This window comes from Mustela nigripes, chromosome 4 (genome assembly GCF_022355385.1).
Source record: "Mustela nigripes isolate SB6536 chromosome 4, MUSNIG.SB6536, whole genome shotgun sequence".
NCBI lineage: Eukaryota > Metazoa > Chordata > Mammalia > Carnivora > Mustelidae > Mustela > Mustela nigripes.
Window position 1 is genome coordinate 16,972,712 of NC_081560.1, and position 13,783 is coordinate 16,986,494.

Consider the following 13,783-nt stretch of genomic DNA (forward strand, 5'->3'; position numbering starts at 1 on the left):
ATCTTCCCATCTTCTGGAAGAAGATTGGTATTACTCTTTTTCTTAAATGTTTGGTAGAATTTACCAGTGTAGCCCTCTAGGGCCTGGGAGTTTCTTTGTGGAAAGATTATCAGTAAAGTCTGATATTAGCACTTTGTGTATTCACTCTTTTTTTTTTTTTTAAAGATTTTGTTTATTTATTTGACAGAGACACTGTGAGAGAGGGAACACAAGCAAGGGGACTGGGAGAGGGAGAAGCAGGCTTCCTGTGCTGCTGGATCTCAGGACCCTGGGATCATGACCTGAGCCCAAGGCACTTAATGACTGAGTCACCCGCGCGCCCCCAGTCTTTATTTTTCTGATCACCCTGGTTAGATATATATCAATTATATTGACCTTAGAGAATCAGCTTTTGATTTCTATTACTTTTTTGTTTTCCATTTCGTTTGTTCCTGCTTTTTTATTTTTCCCTCTGGCTTACTTTGAATTTAATTTTCCTTTTTATAAAAATAAAGTTTATTTTTTGGAGCATACTTAGGTTCACAGCAAAATTGAGCAGAAGGTACAGGGATTTCCATAAACCTTTCTTCTTCTCCCTAGTTTTAAGTTTTTATTTAAATTCCAGTTAACATACAGTGTAATATTTCACATGTACAGTATAGTAATTCAGCATTTCCGTGTATCACCCTGTGTTCATTCCAAGTGTGGTTCTTAATCCCCATCACCTGCTTCATCATTCCCCCCACCTCTGCTCTGGTAACCATCAGTTTGTTCTCTGTAGTTAAGTCCGTTTTTTGGTTTGCCCCCCTCCCCTTTTTTTTTTTAACCTGTGCTCATTGTTTGCTTGCTTGCTTGCTTGCTTGTTTCTTAAATGCAAATGAGTGAAATCATACGGTATTTTTCTTTCTCCAGCTAGTTTATTTCACTTAGCATAATACTCTCTGGGTTGGGTGTGTGTGTGTGTGTGTGTGTGTGTGTGAGAGAGAGAGAGAGAAATACTCTCTAGTTTAAGGTGAAAGTACAAAAATCATTATTTTGAGGCCTTCCTACTTTACCAGTACAGATCTTTTAGTATTACAAATTTCTCTTTGAATATAGCTTTTGCTAAGGCTCCACAGAAGAGGATCTTTTTTTTCCTGTCCATCATACAAAGCCTTTCTGATATTGTCATCTTTTGTCTGCTAAAATAAGAGTTGTAAAGATATGTCTGCAGGGATAAAGGATGAAGTTTAAACTTCTGACTCCATTTCATATGCATTTCCATAATTAGACTAAGTGGGAAGATGCCACTTACTTTGATTCAAGAATGTATCTTTTTGACGAAGTCCTCTTATTGATTACCTACTACAAGCAGTACTTTCTTTTCATGAAAAAAGCACCTATCCAGTTAATGTTCTCTAGCTAATATTAGTAGTGGAAAGGAAATACTAATAATATAAGGAAAAATATATTTGAGAGTCACTGAAGCAGTATTTCCATTTGCCTCAGAGCCTCTCATTTGTGCAGTTGTGAGTAAAGGCTAAAGTGGCATATCAAGTTGCCCTTACTATTTAAATTTGTTTCCAAATACCAAGTATATAACATTAAGTCATACCTTTAAATCTCGAGCATTATGCAGAAACCTGCCTTTACTCAGTTTGGATGATCTTTTAGTGCTAGTATAAACCAACATCAGGGTCCACAGAAATAGTAGCTGACCTTTATTAAACATTTTATACTGTGTCAGAAACTATGTTAAACTGCACCAAGTGGCTTAATGATGCACTAAAACCTTGTGAGGTCTAAGCATTTTTATTCCCATTTTATAGATAAGGAAATGGATTTGGAAAATAACCAGTCTAAGGTCCCATACTACAAATAAGTAGTAGAGTTGAAGCTTCAACCCCATCTCCAGTGACTTTAAGCATGTTGTATACCTTTCTTCTGTACCCATATAGAGTGTGTTTGAAAGAACAGCTTTTAATGGCCATGGAATGATAGGGTTCTGAACATCTTGATTCAGAATATGGTTTGATAAGTAGTTGACCATACCAGGGTAAGTTGAGAAAATAAATTCCTTCAGACATGTTGCCACTCTGAAAATCTGAACTTTGTTTAAGAAAGATGGGCAGTGGGACGCCTGGGTGGCTCAGTTGGTTGGATGACTGCCTTCGGCTCAGGTCATGATCCTGGAGTCTCAGGATCGAGTCCCGCATTGGGCTCCCAGCTCCACGGGGAGTCTACTTCTCTCTCTGACCTTCTCCTCGCTCATGTTCTCTCTCACTGTCTCTCTCTCTCTCAAATAAATAAATAAAATCTTAAAAATAAGAACTTCAGAAAACTTAAAAAAATTGTTGAAGAAAGATGGGCAGATACTGAGTTGGAGGCAACGTGAGTTTAGATCTCACTTGTTAACTAAGCCACAGTAAATTAATTAGTTAACCTGATTTAGCTTCAGGCTTTTCATTTATTAGATAGAGATTTTCTCCTTTAAGGTTGGTTTAAATATTAGAGATTGGGTGTCTAGCACAGTACCAAATCCATAGTAGCTGGTCAGCAAAGAGGCTGGTTGTATTTGTTACTCTTAGAATCTTCTCAGTGAATGAAAAGTTTTTTTGAGGCCTTCATGACCCACTCCCCATCCATCACCAAGATTAAGTCCTGGTCTTCTTCTTTTTTTTTTTTTAAATTTAATTTTATTATTTCAGCGTTCCAGGATTCATTGTTTATGTACCACATTTGGGCTCCATGCGATACGTGCCCTCCTTAATATCCACCACCAGGCTCACCTAGCCCCCCACCACCTTCCCCTCCAAAACTCTCAGTTTGTTTCTCAGAGTCCACAGTCTCTCATGGTTTTTCTCCCCCTCTGATTTCCCCCAACTCCCTTCTCCTCTCCTTCACCCAGTGTCCTCTGTGTTATTCCTTGCGCTCCACCAATAAGTGAAACCATATGATAATTGACTCTCTCTGCTTGACTTATTTCACTCAGCATAATCTCCAGTCCCATTCATGTTGATAAAGTTGGGTATTCATTATTTCTGATGGAGGCATAATATTCCATTGTATATATGGACCATATCTTCTTTATCCATTTGTCTGTTGAAGGGCATCTTGGCTCTTCCCACAGTTTGGCGACTGTGGTCATTGCTTCTATGAACATGGGGGTACAGATGGCCCTTCTTTTCACTGCATCTGTATCTTTGGGGTAGATACCCAGTAGTACAATAGCAGCATCATAGGGTAGCTCTATTTTTAATGTCTTAAGGAATCTCCACACTATTTTCCAAAGTAGCTGCACCAACTTGCATTCCCACCAATGGTGTAAGAGGGTTCCCCTTTCTCCACATCCTCTCCAACACTTGTTGTTTACTGTCTTATTAAATAAATTTTGACCATTCTGACTGATGTAAAGTGGTATCTCGTGTGGTTTTGATTTGAATCTCCCTGATGGCTAATGATGATTAACATTTTTTCATGTGTCTATTAGCCATTTGTATGTCTTCTTTGGAGAAGTGTCTGTTCACATCTTCTGCCCACTTTTTGACGTGACTATCTGTTTTGTGTGTGTTGAATTTGAGGAGTTCTTTATAGATCTTGGATATCACCCTTTGTCTGTACTGTCATTTTTTAATATCTTCTCCCATTCCATTGGTTGCCTCTTTGTTTTGTTGACTGTTTCCTTTGCTGTGCAGAAGCTTGTGATCTTGTTAAAGTCCCAAAAGTTCATTTTCTCTTTTGTTTCCTTTGCCTTTGGAGACGTGTCTTGAAAGAAGTTGTTGTTGTTGAAAAGGTTGCTGCCTATGTCCTCCTCTAGGGTTTTGATAGATTCCTGCCTCAACGTTGAGTTCTTTTTACCCATTTCAAGTTTATCTTTGTATATGGTGTAAGAGAACAGTCAAGTTTCATTCTTCTATACATAGCTGTCCAATTTTCCCAGCACCATTTATTGAAGAGACTGTTTTTTTTCCACTGTATATTTTTTCCTGCTTTGTCGAAGATTAGTTGACCATAGAGTTGTAGGTCTGTTTCTGGGCTCTCTACTGTGTTCCACTGGTCTGTGTGTGTGTTTTTGTGTCAGTACCATGCTGTCTTGGTGATCACAGCTTTGTAGTAAAGTTTGAAATCAGGCAATGTGATGCCCCTAGTTTTTTCTTTTTCAACATATCGTAGCAATTTGGGGTCTCTTTTGGTTCCATATAAATTTTAGGATTGTTTGTTCCAGCTCTTTGAAAAATGCTGGTGGAATTTTGATTGGGATGGCATTGAAAGTATAGATTGCTGTTGGCAGTATAGACATTTTAACAATGTTTATTCTTCCGATGCATGATGCGTTTCCATCTTTTTAGGTCTTCTTCAATTTCTTTCATGAGTGTTCTGTAGTTCTCGTGTACAGATCCTTTACCTCTTTTGGTTAGGTATATTCCCAGGTATCTTATGGTTCTTGGTGCTATGGCAAATGGAATCGAGTCTCTAATTTCCCTTTCTGTATTTTCATTGTTAGTATATAAGAAAGCAACTGATTTCTGTGCATTGATTTTGTATCCTGCCACGTTACTGAATTGCTGCATGAGTTCGAGTAGTTTGGGGTGGAGTCTAAGTCCTGTTCTTCTGATAGTATTTGTACAGCACTGAGTTCCTTTCCTTTGTAACAGTTATGTTTTGATTTTTTTTTTTTTTTTGGTGTAAGTATTTTGTGTGTGTGTGGTTTTTGTTAACATTGTTTAATTATGTTACTTTTTGATTAATATCTTCCTCCCCACACAAGATGGTTAGTTCCATCCAATCAGAAGCCATGTCTGATTTTGTTCACCTTTGTCTCTGTGCACGGTGCCTGCCATATAGTGGGGCTTTAGTAAATGTTAAATGAAGGAAATGATTCTTAGTAGCAATACTAACTACCTTGTGATAATGATGTCTGCTTCCTTCAAAGTCATGATTCTTTTCCTTGAATTATAATACATGTCCTGTGATCAGCATAAACTCTCAGTATTTGAACTTACCAGTGTTCTGTGGTCACATCTTGACATTATGCTGACTGAACTCCTTAGAGTACAGTAAAGTATTTCATGACAGTTAGCATTATTGTCTGTTTTCAGTTTGGCTAGACATGATTGAATTACCTTCATACTGTATGTGTGCTACTATGCAGAATTTAATTTCAACTTCTTGGTCACTTATTTCACCTCACAAAAAATGTAACTGTTTCATGAAATTCTAATGATTTAAGAAGGGAAGAATACCAGGTATTTTCATGTTCCGTCTTCAGTCTACCATCCATCTAAATATCATTTTCATTTGGCTTCTCTTATAAGGGAGAAGATGTCAACCGGACACTAGAAGGTGGAAGGAAGCCTCTTCATTATGCAGCAGACTGTGGGCAGCTTGAAATCCTGGAATTTCTGCTGCTGAAAGGAGCAGATATTAATGTATGTAAAGAACAGTGTCATTTTAGAAAAAAAAATTTGTTGTATGCCCTGAATAATATTTTCTATAGGCTTGTAAAATAAGAATAAAAAGTCTAAAATTATACCAAATTTCCTGTAACTTAGAATTTTTTAAAAAATAAGCAGCACAGACAGACTTTTAAAACTATAGGTAGCAAATGGCTAGCGTGCAGTGGAGGACTCTGCAGTCCTAGGATAAATCCAGATTGGAGTTTTGGACAAAGGTCAATAGGCAGAAGGTCAGACGAGAGCAGTCATCTCCCGGCTCTTGCCTTTTATAGCTTTTCAGACTTTTGGACAAATGTTTAAGTAACCATGATAACAAGTGAGATATACTTTATACATCTCAGGGGACACCGTGTCACCTGGCCCCATTGTATCAGTCTTTTACCTCTTTAGCAGCTAATTTCTACCCACCTCTTCCCTTCCTGGACCTCACTGACATTCCTACAATAGTGAGGACTTGGGGCTCAAAGAGGTTAAATAATCAATACAGTAAGTGGTAGAGTCAAGGTCTGAGTTGAGGTCAAAACCCTGTGTCCTGTACTTCACTGCACTGATACCCAAGGAGATATTTCTTATGGGCTTGGGCCTTGGCCGCTGTCTAAATAGTGGGAAACTTATAGCTATGAAGCAATTTCATGTAACAAGGCAAATAGGAAAACATTGAGAGTTCTCTAAATAATCTAGAAGGAAGGGAGAAATGAAAAATAAAGTTTTTTATCTCATTATTTCATAGGCTCCAGATAAACATCATATTACCCCTCTTCTGTCTGCTGTCTATGAAGGTCATGTTTCCTGTGTGAAATTACTTCTGTCAAAGGTGAGGTCAATTGCTAATTGTTTTTAAGTTTTTATTTAAAATTCCACTTAGTTGATGTACAGTGTAATATTAGCTTCGAGTGTACAATATAGCGATTCAGTACTTGCATACACCACCTGGTGCTCGCCACAAGTGTGCTCCTTTATCCCTATCACCGATGTCCCCCATCCCACAGCCCTCCTCCCTTCTGGTAACGCAGCAGTTTGTTCTCTATAGTGAGGAGTCCACTTCTTGGTTTGCCGCTCTTTTCTCCTCTTTGCTGGTTTGTTTTTGTTTCTTAAATTCCACAAATGAGTGAAATCATAGTATTTGTCTTTCTCCGACTCATTTTGCTTAGCATAATACTAACACCATATGTATTGTTGCAAATGGCAAGATTTCATTCTTCTCATGGCTGAGTAATATTCCACTGTGTATATGTGTGTTTGTATAGACATCTTCCTTATCCGTTCTTCAGTTGTTGGACACTTGGCCTGTTTCCATAATTCAGCTATCGTGGATAATGCCACTGTAAACATCGGGTGTGTATATCGCTTTGAATTAGTATTTTTATATTCTTTGGGTAAGTATCTAGTAGTCAATTCGCTGAATCATAGGGTAGTTGTATTTTTAACTTAAGAGGAACCTCCATACCATTTTCCAGAGTGGCCGCACCAGTTTGTTTTCCCACTAACGGCGTGCAAGGATGCCCCTTTCTCCACATCCTCCCAACACCTGTTGTTTCTTGTGTTGTTGGTTTTAGCCATTCTGACAGGTATAAGGTGATATCTCATTGTAACTTTGATTTGCATTTCCCTGATGAAAAGATGTTTAACATCACCTGTCTTGTGTCTGTTGTCCATCTGGATGTTGTCTTTGGAAAAATGTTAGCTCATGTCTTCTGCCCATTTTTAGTCAGATTATTCATTTCTGGGTTTTAGGTTTTGTAAGTTCTTTATCTTCTCCCATCATGTAGGCTGCCTTTTAGCATTGTTGATCATTTCCTTTGCTGTGCAGAACCTTTTTAGTTTAATGTAGTCCCAAGACTTTATTTTTGCTTTTGTTTCCCTTCCCTCAAGAGACATATCTAGAAAGTTGCTATGGCCAGTGTCAAATTACTGCCTATGTTCTCTTTTAGGATTATTACGGTTTCAGGTCTCACATTTAGGTCTCTCATTCATTTTGAATTGATTTTTATGTATGGTGTAATAAAGTGGTCCAGTTTCTTTCTTTTGGATGTTACTGTCCAGTTTTCCCAACATTGTGTGTTGAAGACACTGTCTTTTTTCCCACTGGATATTCTCTCTCTTGCTTTGTCGAAGATTAATTGTCCATATAGTTGTGGGTTCATTTCTGGGTATTCTCTTCTGTTCCATTGATCTGTGTGTCTATTTTTGGGCCAGCACCATACTGTTTTGGTTACTGCGGCTTTGTAATATAACTTGAAGTCTGGATTTGTGGTTGCCTCCAGCTTTGTTTTTCTTTTTCGGTGCTGCTTCGGCTATTCGGGGTCTTTCATGGTTCCATACAAATATTAGGATTCTTTGTTCTAGCTCTGTGAATAATGCCGTTGATACTTTGATAGGGACTGCATTGAATGGGTATATTGTTTTGGGTAGTATAGACATTTCAACAAATATTTGTTCTCCTAATCCATGAGCATGGGAGGTCTTATCATTTCTTTGTGTCATCTTCGGTTTCTCTCATTGGTTTTTGTAGCTTTCAGAGTACAGGTCTTTTACCTCTTCGGTGAGGTTTATTCCTAGGTGTCCTATTATTTTTTATCTCAGTTGCTAATTTTTATTGTTTTTTTTTTTTTCAATTACTTTTTGACTGTTTAGGCTAAGTATATGGTTGGTCAGTTAAATTGTGTGTGGCATCAGGGATAGAAAACTAGAGGCAGTATTTAAAATTGAGGTCTAGAACAAGTGTTATTTCCAAATAGCTGGTCCACAAACTGTTAACCAGTTCATAATGGATAAGGAGCTTGAGCTAAACTCTAAATCAGTCCAGTCTCCTTTATCAAGAATATCTTGCTATGAATAAACAAGTTAGCTGAACTAAGCATTATACTTAGTGATGTAGATAATGTCCTAGACTACTAAGTTTGCAGACTGGTGCTAAGTTCACAAACTGCACTTTGAGTAGCCCTGGTATGAAATGTGTAAGCTTCATTTTCTGTTGTACATACCGAGTGAGATTATTAGAGGCAGTTTGCTATAAATAAGGGCCCTCCACGTCATCTGGTGTCTTGATATGCTTGTGGTTCTGTTAAGTTTGGAATTTTCCAGTGTTAACTCTAAGATGGGGTTCAAATTCCAGTCTCAACAAACCAGTCAGTTGCAAATGATGGAAGACAAGATCTTTATAAAACAGGGCACCAGTATTAATCCCAAGCTTATCATTTTATGACATACTCTAGAAAATACTGTTTGTAGCATTTCACTTGGGATTTTAAAGTAAGTCCTGCTAAAGGAAGAAAGATACCGAAATTAAATGAGTAAATGGATATAAAGTATTTTGCCACAGTACCTGACAAATGATCGATAAATAGTGGCTCCTATTTTAACTAAGACTGAAGAGGATTTTATGCTTCATAGATTTAAAAAAATTAGGAAAGAAGGCTAGTACATTTGTCTCTTAACTCTATTGATAATTTTTTGAAGATTTTAAGGATTTAAACTGTCAGCAGTTAATTCAAGTTCTCTTCCCCCCCCCCCCATAGCTGCATGTTAAACACCATTACTAAATTTCATTAAGTGTGTGGTTGTTACTGGCTTGGGGTTGGGTTTTTATTTTGGTAGAGGAGGTATAAATCAAGAGTAATTTTTAGATACTACACATTATACTGATATGAATGATGTGGTTCTTCCAAAGCCAAACAAATGAAAATATCATTCTTGGTCACTGCAGTTGATCCAGAATCTGTGGTAGGATGTGCTCACAGAGATAACTAGTCATTCTGTCTTCCTCCTCCCTGTCCATTCCTCCCCCACACCCATGGAAAGATTCTTTTGAAAGCTGACAGCTTCTGAAAGTCTTCCTTTAATCACTACTCCGTGAAGCGTTTCACTTGCCCCACCTGCCTTTGAGTCTGCCAAAATGCAAGGCTTGGTGGCTGACTCCCTTGCTGTGGGAAGTACAGAATAAAAATACCTTATTTTTCTCCTCAAAATTAAAAAAAAAAAAAAAGTACCTTTGAAAAGTACTGGACCATTTCATCCCTGGGAAAATATTTTTGCTTACCATATTCAGAACTGTTTGTCACAGGCTACAAGTATTGATTTACAGTTTGTTAAAGATTTATATAATTCCAATATTTTATTAGTTAGAATTCTTTATATTGCACGTAACTAAATCCAGCTCAGATAGGCTTAAACAGTAAGAAGACCTTGTTGACTCACATACCTATAGTTGAGGCCCACAGCCTGACCCTGGGGCTTAAGCCATATTACCAGGATCTGACTTCTCTTTGCTTCTCAGCTCTGTTCCTCAGCATGGACTTAATTTCATTCCCCTGGCCTCAACCTGTCTGCTGAGTGTATAGTAAAAGAAACAGTAATAATACTGTCTTATAAATTTGAAAATTACTAAGTAAATCTTAAAGTTCTCATCACAAGAAAAAAAACTATGTGAGGAGGTGATAGATGTTAACTAAACTTTAGTGTAATAATCATTTCGCAATATATGCATGTATCAAAGCAAACTAATACAACTCTAATACAAATGTTATATGTCAATTACAGCCCAATATGTCAATTACAGCCCAAAATATAAATTTGTAAGTCAGAATAAAAGATAAAACAGGATTTCTTCCCCCTCTCCTTTGTCTCTCTTTCCCTGATATTTTTTGATGCAGCTCAGGTTTTGTTCTCTGAAAATAAAAACCTAATTAAAAAATTAAATTAAGGGGTGCCTGGGTGGCTCAGTGGGTTAAAGCCTCTGCCTTCGGCTCAGGTCATGATCTCAGGGTCCTGGGATGGAGCCCCGCATCAGGCTCTCTGCTCAGCAGGGAGCCTGCTTTCCCCTCTCTCTGCCTGCCTCTCTGCCTACTTGTGATCTCTGTCTGTCAAATAAATAAATAAAATCTTTTAAAAAAAATTAAATTAAAAAAACTATAAAGGAATCCTTTTTAGCTTAGGCTCTGTGGTCATTAAATGAGATGCTCCTAAGCATGCTCTTTCTTTTTAGCCATATCTCATACTCTGTTTCTTTCTGATATGCCCCTCTTTCTCCACGGGAGAAACAAAAGAGTTACTGTTTTGCTAGAGAAGTCGCAAACCATCGTTGGTATTCCTTACTTCCAAAGCATGATGCTCCAGGTCGTTAAGACATTGCTATAAGATTCCATTTTCTGCCTTGATTTGCATGTACATTAGGCCCTAATATGTTTTCTTAGAAAGGTCTCTGTAATTATATACAGTGTTGCTACATTATTGATTGTAAGTTGGTTGTTTGACTTTTAACTAGCTTATTTTTTCTTTCACTTGTGACTCTAATACTGTTCTTTTGTTTGTGTCTGAGCCTTGATTTCTGAAGGTAAGTGACGTTCAGAGACGGCTCTGTTAATGGCAGATGAATTGTACCCATGCAGAGCTGTTATTTTAGATGAAAGGGGTTTTTTTTACCTTTATGAAAGCATAGTAAAATTCAGTTCTGCTTTTTCAAAATTACTTTGATTTTTTATTATTGCATAAGCTTCTTTAATGGATACCCTATAGTTTTGTTAGCCAAATACTTTTTTGGAAATTGATTGTGCTCTTTCAGAAATCCTTCGTTGCTAAAATAAGGCTATTCCAGAGCACTTTTTTGTTGTTGTTGTTAAAATCAATATTTCTATTACGAAATCTGGTTCTGCCTTTTGTCAAAAGTTTGAATCCTTATCGATTATTACGAATTCATTTTAAAAGTACTTAGTTTGAAAAGTTTATCAAATTGACATTTATAATATATTATCCCGCTGATGTATCATTAGTATAAGAAAAAAGCCAAAGTAAACGAAGTTGAAAACTCAGTATGATTACAACCCATAGGGGTAAAAAGAAAGAAAAACCACAAAAACAAAAGAAAGAGGGTTAGTAGAACATTCAGAATCAAACTATGTGATATGCTAGATCACTTACTGGACAAGTTTTTTTGTTTCTAATTTAATGCAATGGAAGATGAAGTTTATGACCCATGTGGGAATTAGAAACATTTACTTCTTGATTGGAATGTCCATATAGCAGAAGAAGAAGCTAATATCTGTGGAGAACATAATATGTACAGGCACTTTGTTTATCTTATCACCTTTAATTTCTGTCAACCCAAATATATAGGTATAATGATCTCCATATTATGGATAAGGAAACCATTTGGCTCACGACGGTTAAGTATCTATCTACCCAATGTTAAACAAAATACAATGGAATTAAGATTTGTTCCAGGATTATGACTCAGAAGTCCATGTTCTTTCCCTATCAGAATTACAGGGAGGGACAGTTACAAGAATGAAACACATTTATTTCTGTAGATAAAGTTATTTGGCCCGATCTTTTATTTTTGAACTAATAATTTTTTTTAAAAAGATCAATACACGTGGGACTTCTACTTCAAGATTGAGGTACGAGCACATGCCATGGTATCCCCTTTTTCCCTCCTATGACAGAAAAGTGGTTTTTAAAATGAATGAGTCAGTATTTGCTTTGGAACATAAGCAGGGCTCCATTAGAGAAGTTATAATGAATCCTTGAGACACAGAAAGCAGAGGGGTTTGGGTTGAAGAAGAAAACGTTCCCTGAAATGAGCAAGAGAGTATTGAAAAGGTAGGAGCTGATCCAAGACTGCTCTAAGCCCAGAAGTGGTGAGCATCCTGAGTAACAAACAAGTGAATATTTGGATTCACTTCAGGAAGAAACCGATTTCAACCCAAAGAGAAAAACTGAGATGCAAGAAGGATCAGAATCAAGAAATTAATCTGTGAATAAATCTAAATGAATATGAAAATACAAAGCAAACACTGAAGTTAAAAAAATAAGCTACTATAGAATTATTAAATAACAACCTATAAGATGGAAAGGAGTACTTGAAAAACATCGTATAAAACTGGGGAGAAGAGACCAGGGAAAGGACACAGGTTAAAATGCAGGCCCAAGAGGCATCCTGGGAAATGTAGCAGTAGCAGAGGAGGAAGCAGCCCAAGCGAGAGTATGAAACAAACTTCTGCATAGAACCAGCAGCAACCAGACAGCACAGCAGTCCATGAAAAGGCCAAGCCTAATTGACGTCAGCTTGTTTTTATCAAAACAAAACAGACTGTTGAAGTATATATTATTTTGAATTGTAATTTTCTCAGTTGAATAAGGTTTTTTGTTTGGTTGGGCTTTTACCTTAAAAAATCTCAACCAGGAAATGTGAGGAGTAAAAGGGATGTTTAAAAGGTAGAAAAAAAAAATATATATATATATATCCTATAGTCTAGAGGTTGGCACATGTTTTCTTACAGTCATGTATGCCTTTCTAGACGATGTGGTCACTGGAGCTCTAACGCAGCCAAGGACAAACTAAAACAAGTACAGGAGTTTGTATGGATTCACAGAAAACCTGAATAGCAAGGCATTCTTGAGAAAGAACAAAGCTGGAGGCATCCTAACCCTTGATTCCAAGATAAATACTCCAAAGCTATAATGAAACACTGTGGTACTGTCACAGAAATACACATTCTGTTCAGTGGAACAGAATAGAGTCCAGAAACAAACCCGTGCTTAATATGGTCAATAAACCTATGACTGAGGAGGCAAAAATATACAATGAGGAAAAGAAAGTGTCCAAAACATGATGCTGGGGAAACTGCACAATTACAGAAGAGTGAAACTGGACCACTTTCTTATATCAAGTGCAAAAAATAAACCCAGAATGGAATAAAGACCTGTAAATGGGACTTGAAATTTCCCAGAAAAAAAAAGTAGTAATCTTTTTGACATTGGCCTTAGCAACATTTTTCTAAGGCAAGGGAAACAAAAATAAACTCTTGGAACTACACTAAAATAAAAAGCCTTTGCACGGTGAAAGGCACTATTAACAAAATGAGAAGGCAGCCTACCGAAAGATTTAAAAATTATATATTCAATAAGGGGTAAATATCCAAATTATATAAACATACAGCTTAACACCAAAAACATCCAAGTAATCAAATAGACATTTTTCCAAAGAATGCATGTAGATGGCCAGCAGACACAATGAAGGGATGCTCAGTATCACTAATCATTAGAGAAATGTAAAATTAAAACCACAATGAGATAACAATACCTTATACCAGTCAGAATGGCTAGTATCAGAAAGATAAGGAATAACAAGTGTTGTCAAGGACATGGAAAGAAAATAACTTTTGTGCATTATTGGTGGAAACAAATTGATACAGCTATTGTGGAAAATAATATGGCGGTTTCTTAGAAAAATTAAAAGTAGAAATACCATATGATCCAATAATTCCACTACTGGGTATTTACCCAGAAGAGATTCAAACGTTAATACAGAAAGGTATGTGCACTCCTGTGGTTATGACAGCATTATTTACAGTAGCCAAGATATGGAAGCA

At 36.9% G+C, this 13,783-nt stretch overlaps 1 protein-coding gene across 1 annotated transcript in view; it reads left to right on the forward strand.

The window, feature by feature from the left end:
- The window catches only part of MTPN (myotrophin), a 55,125-nt gene that overhangs the window by 29,543 nt on the left and 11,799 nt on the right, over positions 1 to 13,783 (forward strand). Inside the window, exons 2-3 of the mRNA XM_059396342.1 lie at positions 5,274 to 5,387; positions 6,145 to 6,228. Coding sequence (XP_059252325.1) covers positions 5,274 to 5,387; positions 6,145 to 6,228 — 198 coding nt within the window. The remainder of the gene's footprint in view (positions 1 to 5,273; positions 5,388 to 6,144; positions 6,229 to 13,783) is intronic.